This window comes from Danio rerio, chromosome 9, assembly GCF_052040795.2.
Source record: "Danio rerio strain M-AB ecotype USA chromosome 9, GRCz13ab, whole genome shotgun sequence".
Classification (NCBI taxonomy): Eukaryota; Metazoa; Chordata; class Actinopteri; order Cypriniformes; family Danionidae; genus Danio; species Danio rerio.
In genome coordinates this window covers 38,199,646-38,213,788 of record NC_141029.1, presented here as the reverse complement: position 1 = coordinate 38,213,788, position 14,143 = coordinate 38,199,646, and the positions used below count along the sequence as shown (strand labels likewise).

Below are 14,143 nucleotides of genomic sequence, written 5' to 3'. Positions count from 1 at the left end.
AACAAGCAAACGAACAAACAAATGAGCAAGCCAACAACAAGCAAGCGAATAAACGAGCGAGAGAGTGAACAAACAAAAGATAGCAAATGAATGAGCGAGAAAACAAACAAACAAGCAAATGAAGTGACGAGCGAACAAGCAAACAAACAAACGAGAAAATTAGTGAGCAAACGAATAAGAAACAAGCGAACGAATAAGAGAACGAGCAAATGAATAAGCGGATGAATGAACAAACGAATGAAGAAATGAGCAAACGAATGATTGATTGAGCGAAGGAGCATTTGAGCGAAGGAGCGAACAAACGAACGAACAAGCAAATGAACAAACAAGCGAATAAACTAATTAAGTAACTAACTAAGTAACTGACTGCCTGACTGACTGACTGACTAACGGACTAATGGACTAACTAACTAACTTAGGAATAAAGAAACAAGAACAAATGATTGAACAAACTAATGAACAAATGAATGAAGCAACACACAAACAAATCAATGAAATTAAAATGAAAGGTGAATGATTTCCGCTGTAGGAATCCCTGATAAACAAGCTGAAGAAAAGTGAGATTATCAAAGTCTTTATCAGTTCTCAACAATCCATTTATTTCAGAAAAGGTTTGTCTCTCAAAGATATTGAAAATGGATCATGAATGGATTCAGACTAAACCACACAGCTCTGCCTCTCTTTCCTATAGGGACCAGAAAAAATTGAGGCGGTTTGCTTGGGAGATTCTGCTACAGTCCTTATATCAGTGTTGCAGTGCCAAGGGACAGAAATAATGGAGCTATTGGTGGAAGATAAGCCAGACATTGAGGATTAAGTGGAGGCTGAGTTTTATGAAGAGCGGGGCCTGAAGGACAGCTATTCTCTGTCTTTATCAGCCATGCCGGTGATTACTAGCCTAATGGCACCTGCCTGTGAGAGTTTCTCCCCACCAGCCACAAATCCAATCAAGTTTATCATTAAATCGCCTGCTTTGTAATAAGGGGGCTTTGTAGGGAAAACACTGACTACAAATCCAAATGGATTGTAATCCCTTTTGTAGATTGGTCATTTGTTTAGGCTCAGGTAATTGCAGTCGTTTTAATAAAAAGCACGATTCAATCCCAGTGTTCAATGGTTCGTTTTTCAAAAGCGGTGAGAATTATTATGAAACAGGGAGAAAACGTGCTGCATATATTTGAATCTCTCTAGCTAAAGGCGTTAAAACATTTTTAAAAATACAGATTAGAGCAGAATTGGTGAACACGTGTACAGTATATTGGTAAGACAATTGTGGAAGAGTGGATCATAAATAAAGCATCATTATTTTCTGCCTTCCCAGGAACATTTCAGGTTGCTAAAATTGGATTGACTGCTGTGCTTAGCAAAACAGTAAATAGTAATGGGAAACATAGTCAGAATGTTGGCTAATGTTCATAAAAATACTAAAATAAAAATAATAAAAAAAGTAGTAATGCTTTCACTGAAACAGTACCTTTTCTAAAGCTACTAGTTTGTATTATTTAATTATTAAGGTGTTCTTAAATTATATAAAATGAGCCAGAGACAGGCTATAGGTGAGTAAAAAGGGTTCAAATGTGCACATTTTGAAAAGGTGCTGCCCCAGTGTACCTTTTTGTTTGATAGTGTATAATAAACAGAACATTATCATTGATGTGAATGCTAAAATAGTTACCTCCACTATATTCACGTCCTTGGTGCTAACTGGCCTTCTCAGTTTCTTTTGTGTACAAACATCAGTGATTAACATTTGATTTTCATCCATTTTAAGCATTAAAGTGTCGCAAACAGTTGAATTTGCTGTCATATTAACATTTTGTAAATGGACATTTTGCAGCTTTCAAGACCCATAGTGTAATTTTGATGTTGTAAACAAACCATTGCACATAGTGAGTATTAAAGTGTATTATCTATGGAAGCCTCAAAAATGCCTTATGCACACTTGAAATAAAAGCTTACAGAAGTTATATTTTTGGGCGTACCATCCTCAAATTTGAATCAAAACATGGTCAGACATTCAGCTTTACCTTTTAGGTGTTTCCATGACACTATTCTGATACATTATTTTTCCCTTTAATGAATTTCATTTAAAGTAATCACAACTCACTTTCACCTATATTTTAACATAACCTTTATCACTTTGAGTTATTTTTACCCTTGAGTACCAAACTAGCCGATGTCAAATTTCAAACAAAACCAGACTTGTGAACATAGACCTCAGGGTTTAAAAGCTACAGACATTTTCTGGAAAATGTTTTAAAATGGGGTGCTGGTTAAAAAGTTTAAAAATATATGTCCTTGTATTTATGTCTATGTACAAATGGTTCAAACATGTTTTGTATAATTATCAATGAATTAATAATTAATTTGTATATTCATTTAGCCTCTTTCTTATGTGAGACTGACTGCTGAATGATTGGCGGATTAAATAATTATTTTCAGATAAACCAGCTGGCTATTTAGAGGCTAATTTGTAAAATCTCATTCTTATATTTGTATTTACATTTCTTATCCTCTATAATGGTTGGGTTTGGCATGCAATGTGTTTTCATGTAAATTAAATTAATTTACACTACAGTAATTAGCCATTTTTTCATTCATTCATTCATTTTCTTGTCGGCTTAGTCCCTTTATTAATCGGGGTCGCCACAGCGGAATGAACCACCAACTTATCCAGCAAGTTTTTACGCAGCGGATGCCCTTCCAGCCGCAACCCATCTCTGGGAACTATCCACACACACATTCAAACACACACTCATACACTACGGACAACTTAGCCTACCCAATTCACCTGTACCGCATGTCTTTGGACTGTGGGGTAAACCGGAGCACCCAGAGGAAACCCACGTGAACGCAGGGAGAAAATGCAAACTCCACACAGATTCGCCAACTGAGCTGATTCTCGAACCAGCGACCCAGCAACCTTTTTGCTGTGAGGCGGCAGCACAACCTAATGCGCCACTGCTTCGCCCTGCCATTTTTCAGCAACACAAAATAGTTAAGATTTCTCAAGAGATCAGGCTGGATAAATGCACAGCTAAAGTAGTTTCATGAAGTCTTGACCAAATTGCATCTCCATACCACTACGCAAAACATTTTATCTCAAAACCTACAGTACAGTTAAACACCAAATGAACATTTTGGATTAGATGAATAATACACTAGAAAGATGAAATGAGACTAGCTTGCATGAACTATCCTATAGATTATAAGGAAGCCACAAAACATTATATCTCTTATGCTCCAAGAATGCATTTATGCTTTGATTTTTTAAAACTTAACTTTAAAAACCTAGTTATTCATGGAACATTCTCAGTGTAACAGTATCCATACTGTTTGCAAAATGACATAATGCAAGGTTTCCTTAATGTTTTTTTTTTCTAATTTTTGCATAACCAAGAAAAAAGGGTAATAAATTGAAAGCCTTGCGCCAAAGCCTTGTGACCTAAAAAAAACGATGCGTCCTTGTATTTATATTGGTGCGGTGCACACATATTTTAAATGAAATGGAGATTACGCCACTGTACACTGGTTGGGAAATAGCTTTGAGGCAGCTGCACACCTTGCTGCTGGATGCAGAACCTGTCCCGCGTTTAATCAATGTGACTGCTTTCCTATGAGGAATAAACTGAATATCATTACCCATAAACTTAACTGAACTCAGTGCTCACCCACATTAATATTAATTTAGCAGAAAGAGGTTGTTGCTCTAGGATAACTATGGGGTTTGCATTAGATGTAGAAGCTCATGCATATAAATTTCAAGGCATCTACTTTACCGGGCCGTCTGACGGAGGTCACCAGAGGATGACATGGCCATTACAAAGGTGAATGTTTAATAAGATTCTTAAAAAAAACAAGAATAAATATACTGCGAAATAATTTAAAAGGAAAAAGTGTGCTATCAATCACATAGCTGTAGTTTGTTTAGCATGTTTTGTACTAGTTTTTCATTTTGATGGACTTTTTCATTTACTTGTTAATTAATTATATGCGATGCAGTATTGATCAAAGCTTTTAAATGATTAGGATTTTAAATGCTTTTGAAAGTAGTCTCTCATGTTCACCAAGACTGTATTTATGTAATGGGAAGTACAGTAAAAACAGTGATGTTTTGATGAATATAGTTAAATTTACAGTCCTATAGAATTATTATTTGAGTCTATTTATTTACTTGTGTAAATGTGTGCAAATATTTATTCAGTTTTCAAACTAATTTCCCTAACATTACAGTGTTTTAATATTTATTAACATTATTGTGTATTATTACTATATAATGATAGTAATATTAAAATGTTCATATCTTTTAGTAACAATCCAGTTAGTAAAGTAAATTTTCTGTCTTTTAGTAGCAATATTATATGAGAGACTTGCTTTGTTTACCAAATAAGTCAATCTAGTTATTTTATTTTATTTTATTATTAACATTATTTATTGTAAACAATAAATAAAAGTTAAAAATTTATTATTTTTTATTTCATATATTACAGTTTTTTCTCATTCATTTGGTGCATTTCTCACAACACTATTTACATTTGCACAACAGTTAATGCATTTTTCAAAACAATTAGTTATTTGTGCACATCCTAGTAGCAGTTTCTCATTCCTTACAACAAACTGCAGATGCTTTTGGACATTCATCAACTGCTTTCATACAACGGTCTGCTGTTTAATAACATTATCATTTGCTTAAGTCATGTCAGTCAAACTTAACTTGTGAATGCTGAATAGTCCGTCCATATAAAACTAATAGTTCTCATTTCATTACTTACACTGTTAGACATTTCTGTAAATTACACAGTTATTTACTGTATTTCACCCAGTGTAATACTGCAAATTCCTTTTACGGTAAATAACTGTATTTACCGTTGCATTATGGGAATTTAGTGTGACGTCGAACAACATATACAGCGATGTACTGTATTTGTAAAAATTCGTGTATTATACTGTATTTTCCACAACTGCTTCAACGCCACCTTGCGGCGATTCGACTACTCTGCACCACATTTTGCCTGAGGACCCTGGAGCAATTCTGGAGGACAATTTATTAGTGTGCCTGAAGAACATACTGGATTTAACAAACTTTACTCTGGTAAGCTGAGGCAGTGTTTCATTTTACAGAATGTTTTGTGGACGAGAATAGAACAAAGTAAAGTATAAAGTTGGCTATTATTATTTTCTCTGGCTTGGCGTTATTTCGCCCATTTGAGAAATATATCATATATTAAGATGTTACCTTTATTTAATTCATTACATTACCACTACTATTACTTTAAATAAGACTGTTTATGACTATTTGCCATTGTTCTCGTCATATCTTTTTATTTATTTACATAGGAACCGGTGTTGCAGCGGGTTTTGGTTTAGGAGGGAACCAGAGGTATGCAGACAGTTTTGGAGGACACTTAGCACGAGACAACGGTCCGGCAGAGAGTGTTTTCCCCCAGAAGAATATGAATGAAAGACCATCAAATAATCCAGGTAAAAGCGCGTCTGTCTGTGCTGACAACACTCGACATTGATTTGAGCACCTCTATTAGCATTTGTTTGCTCGGCAACATTGGCTGAAGCGATCTTAAAATGGTAATGTTAACTGTTAGCTAAACTGAGCTAAGTTTATACTGAATTGGACTCAAACTCATTTTAACGTGCAACGTTTAACTTATATTGATTTATACTATATATATTAGATGTTGTGAACTTATTTTTCTCTGGTTTAGAGTAACTTATAACGTTAGCTTGAGAAAATAACATCGCGACGTAACCTATAAGAACGCTAACGTAAATCTATAACGTTACAATATGCATAGAGGTAAAGTTGGTTTTATATTCGCACATTCGTTCATTTAGAAGACTCTATACTGTTTACCATGTTACTTTGAATATTCGATCAGAATTAGCATGCTAGTATGACTTGAAATCAACATTAACACTGTTTATTTGACCGTGAGCATGTTGTACTTTGATAGTCATTAGCTGCTAAAATGATTTCGCTATTTAGAGTTTGCAAATACTTTTATGAAATTAAATTATTAAGGGGGAAGTCTGAATCTGCTAATATAAAACCAATTTTACCTCTATGCATTATGCTAATAACCACCTTTTTGCTATTTATTGTTTGCTAATTATTTTTTTATCACAACTCTTGACATTTGGTTTAACATAATTGTTACCATTATATTTTTTTCTGTTTAGATATGGCACTGGCACAGCAGCAGGTTTTGTCTGAAGAAACAAACAGCATTTCAGAGGAACATCTTGATCAGCACAGCCTTATGCTTAAAAAATAAGCAAGACCAGTAAGCAACCAAGGTAAACAAATAAAAAAAGTTGTGTGGAGGTTGTGGATTGTAGCATGGTATTCTTATCTGTATTTTTGGCTTTTTTATGGTCTCAATATAGAATACTGGGAGCCTGCCTGTGCAAACTGGACCTCATACAACAGTAAGTACTGTACATCTATTTGTTTCTCAATATATTAACGTTACTTTAAATACAAAATGTGTCACATGTTTAGTTGCTAGCTAAATAAAAAAATCATTTTCCCTTTTTTATTAAACCATTTAGTAGGTTTTTTTTTTCATCTTTGTTTATAATATTTTTGAGCAGATTGAGGTCTGTCATGGGTCAGACATTTCAAAATACAATAATTAGTATTGGGATACATGCATTTGTCTATGTATTAAATGTCTTTTTCCCCATTTCATGTTGCCTAAATATTTTGTAATAAGTAAAATAATAAAATTTTTTGTATAAATAATTCCAGAGGATGAAACAAAATGCACAGCAACAACCAGAGTGAGCCAGAAGATAGCAGGAGAAGTACTGAAGAGAATGACAACCATGAACAACAGTGAGTTATCCTTCTTTCACCAGCTAACTGAGAACTTGGATTAGGTGAGACACTCTCAATAGTTTTATCAGTATTCAGTCAGTTTTAGTTTATTAGGAATACATAAAACAAATAGTCTAATCTGTCCTGCAGTGAATCAACCCATCACAAATGCTACAATGTTTTTGTAAAACCTTGTTAGGGAAAAAAATAAACAGGACATTCTGGTTAGTTATCTTTTAAACATGGTAGTGAGCAGGTTATGAGCAGGAGCCAGTTGCTCAGTACCAGCTGAAAACTACCCCATCCTAGCTGCCATGCTTCAAAATAATTAACCAGTATATGATTTATTTTTTTTAAACAAGCTTCTTCTATGCTTATGTTAGTCTGTTTGTCCTTATCCAGAGTTCTTCATAATCCTGGACTGGGCCAAATCCTGACCAGATGCTGTGGTGGTCATGGAGGAGTGAATCCTAAAAGACACACGTGATCAATGAGTTTCCGCATTGATCCAATGGGCCAGCCTGACCACCCGCTGGTGAACTTTCAAGCCTCTGGTGCCTAGACTGCGGCCTTGCACAAGTTTGGCTAGAGGAGAACTGGTCGTGCCCAACTGAGCCTGGTATCTCTCAAGGGATTTTATTCTACACTTTCGTCAGTTGGTGAAGTTTGTTCCATGCCACTGTCGCCACTGGATCACTTGGCTACGATTGGTGGATCGGTGGATTTGCTCTTCAGTGTTTGGACTTTCAGCAGTGACATTTACTGCTTCAATTCTGAAAACTGGACTGAAGCAGCTTCAATTTACAAGAACTTCTATGTTAAGCTGCTTTGACATCATTGATCTACATTGTAAAAGTGCAATAGAAATAAAGATGAATTGCATTTGAACATGTGAATTCAGACCTTGTTGAGCATTTGACACCAGAACTAGTAATATTTTAAAGTTGGGTTGTTTCTGAGTCGGCTAATAGTTACAAATATTTATTTTTCCAACAATATGCAATTCAGAAGTTTAAATTTTTATTGTACATGTATGTTCTAGTGCTTTGTGTGATTTATTTATTTTTAATGTGTTGATTTTATTGCTTAATGTAATTTTCACACATTTTCCTTAAATGCTTTAAGCATTATTAATGTTTTAAAGAATGGAATATTTTGTAATTGTGTCTGGTTTAATGTCAGTAGTACTTAGTACAATTGGGTTTTTTTTTCTCAACAATATGCAGGTCAGACACTTAAATTAGTTTTGTACATGTATGTTCATGTGCTTTTTCATTTTCAATGTTTTTTTTTTTCTTAAAATAAAATATTTTGAATGATTGAAATGTAATGTTTTTACACATTTTTAAGCTTGTTTTAAGCATCTCCAATGTTTTAAATAAAGAGTGTTTATTTTGTTAATATTTTGTAATTGTGTCTTTTTTAGGTCTATAGTATTAAAATAATATTAATAAAATAATATTATAAAATATTTAGGACAAAATTAAAAGGTTTACAGTAGCTAACTGTTAACTTAGGTTTTTACAGTAGTTAACCATTTTCAGACACTACAGTAACATGCTGTAAACGGATTTACAGTTGTATACTGTAAATCTAAAATACAGTAACTTACTGGCAACAGTGTTGCCAGTAAGTTACTGTAAAAACCCTTTGAAATGTCTAACAGTGTACTTTTACTTACGAACTAGTTGTCAAAATCTGTCGAGCTAATTTTATTTTATTTTATTTTTTTAATTTTTTCTAGAAAATGTCTTCTAATTTGAACAATTTTATGAATGATTTACAGACCTGTAGGTTCAGTTCCAATATGTACTGCAATATTGTTTATAGGTGTGCACAGCTCTACCCAATATGTTTGCTGTAAATAAGGGTGCATTCATTCTTTTGCACAATGCTGTGAATAAATTAGAATTGTAAAGAGCATATGCAGTAAAAAACAAACATATTCAGTGTCTTGTACTCAGATACCTCACTAAATGCAGTGATGTCTAACTTTGCTTTAGTTTTCAAATGGCTGTGCAAATAGTGTATAGTGCTGTCTAGACTATTTTCAGGAAGTGTCACCAAAATCTGACTTTTGCATAAAAAAATGTACAGAGTAAAATTGTCATAATGAAAACATGACAAAGACTTCTGACTATCTTGTTCATAAACAATGGTGTCAGGACTTTTCATCTTGATTAGACTGAGACTTTCATTGACATCAGTACTTGCTTTTGAGGAATGAGCTATCCATTTTGAGCAAGTGACACGCTTTTGCAGGTTATCATCTAGGTTTTGCAGTTTACACTAATTATTTTGAGAAATACATTAGCTGTTCTGCAAATGTAAATAGTGTTGTGAGAAACGCACCAAAACGCCTGAAAAAAAATGTAAGTTATGATACTCTTAAAAACATTCTTCATAAATCCAATGAGTTTTAACAAAATTATCTGCAGAAATAGCAAAAACAGATTCTGTCTGGCCTAATTCATGTATTAAATGTATTAAATGACAGACTTGAAGTAAATATGAGATAATAATGAAAATGTTTAGACAGAATTTTTTTTTCAACACATTTCTAATTATAATAGTTTTAATACCTCATCTCTAATGACTGATTTATTTTATCTTTGCCATGATGACAGTAAATAATATTTAACTACATATTTTTCAAGACACTTCTATACAGCTTAAAGTGACATTTAAAGGCTTAACTAAGTTAATTAGGTTAACTAGGCAGGTTGGGGTTATTAGGCAAGTTATAGTATAAAGATGGTTTGTTCTGTAGACTATTGAAAAAAATATATAGCTGTAAGGGGCTAATAATTTTGTCCCTAAAATGTTATTTTTTTATTTTTTTTTTATTAAAAACTACTTTCTAAATTCTGTCAGAAATAAAACGAATAAGACTTTCCCCAGAAGAAAAAACATTATCAGACATACTGTGAAAGTTTCCTTGCTCTGTTAAACTTTATTTAGGAAATATTTAAAAACAAAAAATAGAAATAAATCAAAGGGGGCTAATAATTCTGAATTCAGCTGTATACCAGGATTTTAAAATTATTACAAAACTGTGAAAATGTGTTTTTAATGTATTGATGTATTTGATGTACTTTTCATTTCAGATAACACAGCATCTAATCATCATAGCATATTTCTCAAGCACGGATTAGAACGTGCTTTTTCAAGGTCAGAAAATTGCGGCTTAAAGCAGAGCAGTGCAGCTGTAAGTTAATTTCATTCATATCACACAGAGTCATAATCCACCTTGTTTCAAGTCGCTGCACTCTTGCGAAAGAACAATATCAGGACGTGCCAACATTTGAGGCGGCTTATGCAGATCGGCGGTCATTAATTTGGTCTGCTCTTACCATGTTTGGCGATGCAGGAGCGTCTGTTGGGCTGCAGACTGAACCCATCTGTACAGCTGCAGCGAAATGACCCGTAGGTGTTCATGCAGGTCTGGCTGCACGTCCCATACATGGCGCATTCATCATGATCTGTACACAGAGGAAGAGTCATTTATGACAAATTAGGTGTGCTCAAACATGACCCAAATACATAAAATCCACTTAATGTGGCCTCTCGGTGGCTTCTCCCTGTGCCACCTCATATCTCCGGGCAAGTCCTGTCTTGCACCGCTCTCTAGAGATCTGCCTGTTTAAGCTAATGGTCCAGTGGTGAGTTACTGATTTGTCTTGGTTGATTTTCCAGAAGAACCATTCTTCAATGATTTTATTTTATTTTATTGTATTTCATAGGAGTCAGATACTCTTTTTCAAACAAATGGTGAGTAAAAAGAGAATGTAAGCTTTAGAAAATGGGAATAGAAAAAAATATATATATAGATTTTTAGTTTATATGCTAAAAATAATTGTACAAACTATATGAACCACTAAAATTAAGAACAATTTAATTAAAAATGTCATTGTCATTAAATTGAGTAGGTAATTATTTTACATTTTAGCAGTTTTTATAGTAACATTTGGATATTCTACCAGAAACGTACATTGAAATAACAACATAAATGCAGTGAATAAAAAGTATTACATCCCAAAAAACATTTCTAAAATGGACTGATGGTTGATTTCTGTGAGTTGTTCTGTGAAGGAATATTTAATTTGTTTGGTTCGCTGATTTTTGTTCTTTATTAAAAACACTTTATACATGTACAAACCCTGTCATTGTCCTTCTCCTTAGCCCAAATGGACCTACAGCTTTAATAGTATTGTTGTGCTAAAAATTGTTATTTAGACAAAAAAATAAAAAATAAACAAATAACTCAAATCTGAAATAGCAAGTTTAATTTGTTTTCATTCACATCAATTTATTAAAAAACATGAAATTATAAATACATTTTACAAATAAATACTACAAATGTACAGTTCATCTGGAAAGTATTCATAGGTCTCACTTTTTCCATGTTTTACAGCCTTATTCCAAAATGGATTAAATTTATTTATTTCCTCAAAATTCTACACACAATACCCGATAATGACAATGTAAAAATACAAAATTTTAATTGTAGCACATTTATTAAGTCTTTTAGAATATGATGCCACAAGCTTTGCACTTCTGTCTTTGGGAAATGTTGACCATTTCTCTCTGCAGTACCTCTCAAGCTCTATCAGGTTGGATGGGAAGCGACGGTGTACAGCCATTTTCAGATTCCTCCAGAGATGTTTAATAGGATTTAGGTCTGGGCTCTGGCTGGGCCACTCAAGGACATTCACTGAGTTGTTGTGAATCCACTCCATTGATATTTTGGCGGTGTGCTTTGGGTCATTGTCTTGCTGGAAGATGAGCCATCACCACAGTCTGAGTTCAAGAGCACTCTGAAGCAGGTTTTCATTCAAGATGTCTCTGTACATTGCTGCATTCATATTTCCCTCTTTCCTGACTAGTCTTCCAGTTCCTGCTGCTGAAAAACATCCCCGCAGCATGATGCTGCCACCACCATGCTTTACTGCCCCTCGCTGCTGGAATCAGCTTCCAGAAATGATCAGATGTGCTCCAACATAAGGCACATTCAAATCAAGACTGAAAACACATCTGTTTAGCTGTGCCTTTACTGAATGAGCACTGTGCTGCGTCTGACAGATTGCACTATCATGTTTTTCTTATCTTCTTCATTCTTTTATATCACATTTTACCTGTTTTTATGTTTTGTTTTGTTTTGTTTTGTTTTTACGCATTTTTATTATTTGTTTTTATTTTTATTTTACTTGTTTCTTTTATTCTTGTTTATGTAAAGCACTTTGAATTGACATTGTGTATGAAATGTGCTATATAAATAAACTTGCCTTGCCTTGCCTTGCCTTACTGTAGGAATGGTATTAGCCTGGTGATGAGCAATGCTTGGTTTTCTCCAAACATAATGCCTGGCATTCACTCCAGAGAGTTTGATTTTAGTCTCATTAGACCAGATCCTTTGGATGCCTTTTGGCAAATTCCAGGTGGGGAGTGGCATCTGTCTGGCCTCTCTAACATACAGGACTGATTGGTGGATTTTTGCACAGATGGTTGTCCTTCTATAAGGTTTTCCTCCCTCCACAGAAGAATGCTGGAGCTCAGACAGAGTGACCATCGGCTTATTGATCACCTCCCTGATTATGGCTCTTCTCCCTTGATCACTCAGCGTAGATGGTCGGTCAGCTCTAGAACGAGTCTTGGAGGTTTCAAACATCTTCCACTTACGGATAATGGAGGCCACTGTGCTCATTGGAACTTTCAGACCAGCAGAGATTTTTCTGTAATCTTCCCCAGCCTTGTGCCTCGAGACAATACTGTCTCGGAGGTCTACAGACAATTGCTTCGTCTTCATGCTTGGTTTGTGCTTTGACATGCACTGTCAACCCTGGGACCTAATATAGACAGGTGTATGCCTTTTTAAATCATGTCCAATCAACTGAAATTTACAACAGGTAAACTCCAGATAAGCTGCTGAAACATCTCAAGAATGATCAGTGGAAACAGAATGTACCTGAGCTCAATTTAGAGCTTCACGGCAAAGGTTGTGGATACTTTTGTGAGTTTTCTTTTTTTTTTTCTTTTTAATAAATTTGCAACAATTAAAAAAATATAAAAATGTTTCACATTGTCATTATGGGGTATTGTGTGTAGAATTTTGAGGAAATAAATGAATTTAATCTATTTAAAACAAAGCTGTAACATTAAAAATTTGTGGAAAAAGTGAAGCACTATGAACACTTTCCGGATGCACTGTATAATTAAAATAAATGTTTCTGTCAGTCCTGTCATATTTGCATTAAATGTATCATAAAATGTGTGCAAAACACCTTTAAGGCTATGACTCGGAAGTTACATCTTTTGACGGAGAAGAAGGTGACAGTGATCAAGGATGTGTTCTATCTTTGAACTGTATGTTTTTATGCTTGTTTTTATATAATTTTTTGACGATGACAAGTCAGGCCCTGACACATCTTTTATAAGTGAAAATGTAGGTTTCTGGTAGAATGTCCCTTAAGTAAATAAGTAAATAAATGAAATTATATACATAAAAGACAATTGCTATTTTTAAATTTTACTCTTTCTTTCAAATAAATTATTTATTACTTAAATTTTTTAAATTATAATTTATCCACAAATGAAAGTCTGTCATCATTTATTTACCCTTGACTTCCATTTTGTGCATTTTTTTCTCCATTAAACACAAAGAAAGATATATTGAAGAATGCTGGAAACTAGTAAGCATTGACTCCTGATATCTTCAAAATATCTTCTTTTGTTTTCAACAGAAAAAAAAGAAAAGAAAAAAAACTGGTTTGAAACAATTCAAGAGTTAGTAAATGATGACACAATTTTATGTGAACTATCTCTTTTACACTATTTCTAACACTAAAATAAAAGTCAAGCCCCAAATAAATCTACAATAAGCTGAATTTGTTCAACAAAAAAGGAGAAAAAATTAGGAAGACAATCATTAGGTGATCTATTCATTGACTTTCCCTACGGTATTTTTTTTCCCCTTAAATATTGTTTAATAGGGTCAAAATAACCATTCCCACAAAATACTTTTGTGTTTAATAAACATCTAAGGCCTCATTTACACTGCCAGTTAAATGTGACCCAAATCTGATTTTTTGATCATATGTGACAGATCAGATCTGTTCTATGACTGCGTAAACAAAAAAAATGCATGCATTTGGACATTCAGAGATCAGTTTCAGGCCTCTTTCATATGTGGAAATAAATCAGACATAAATCGGATATGTGACAATGTGACTATCATGTAAACAGGCAGATTAGAATTAAGGCATTCAAAATAATTTAAAAGTTGGGCAATTTTTGCAAATTTCACAGAGC

At 33.9% G+C, this 14,143-nt stretch overlaps 1 protein-coding gene and 2 long non-coding RNA genes across 7 annotated transcripts in view; 1 reads left to right on the top strand and 2 right to left on the bottom strand.

The window, feature by feature from the left end:
* lrp1bb (low density lipoprotein receptor-related protein 1Bb) overlaps positions 1-14,143 on the bottom strand; it is a 631,192-nt gene that overhangs the window by 329,370 nt on the left and 287,679 nt on the right. For all 4 annotated transcript variants that reach the window (XM_087268160.1, XM_087268163.1, XM_087268161.1 and 1 more), the window contains one exon: positions 10,189-10,317. In XM_087268160.1, the coding sequence (XP_087124286.1) occupies positions 10,189-10,317 (129 nt within the window). The remainder of the gene's footprint in view (positions 1-10,188; positions 10,318-14,143) is intronic.
* On the bottom strand, positions 3,390-9,455 carry LOC147842418 (uncharacterized). Its single transcript, XR_015499736.1, has 3 exons — positions 8,507-9,455; positions 4,566-4,773; positions 3,390-4,212 (listed from the first exon to the last, which is right to left on the bottom strand). It is a non-coding gene; the product is annotated as an uncharacterized LOC147842418 (long non-coding RNA).
* LOC147842419 (uncharacterized) lies at positions 4,766-8,236 on the top strand. Of its 2 annotated transcripts, none has more exons than XR_015499709.1 (6): positions 4,766-5,092; positions 5,338-5,481; positions 6,196-6,312; positions 6,403-6,444; positions 6,767-6,853; positions 7,238-8,236. It is a non-coding gene; the product is annotated as an uncharacterized LOC147842419 (long non-coding RNA). The 2 variants fall into 2 exon arrangements; XR_015499710.2 differs by having other exon boundaries at positions 4,771-5,092; positions 6,767-6,897.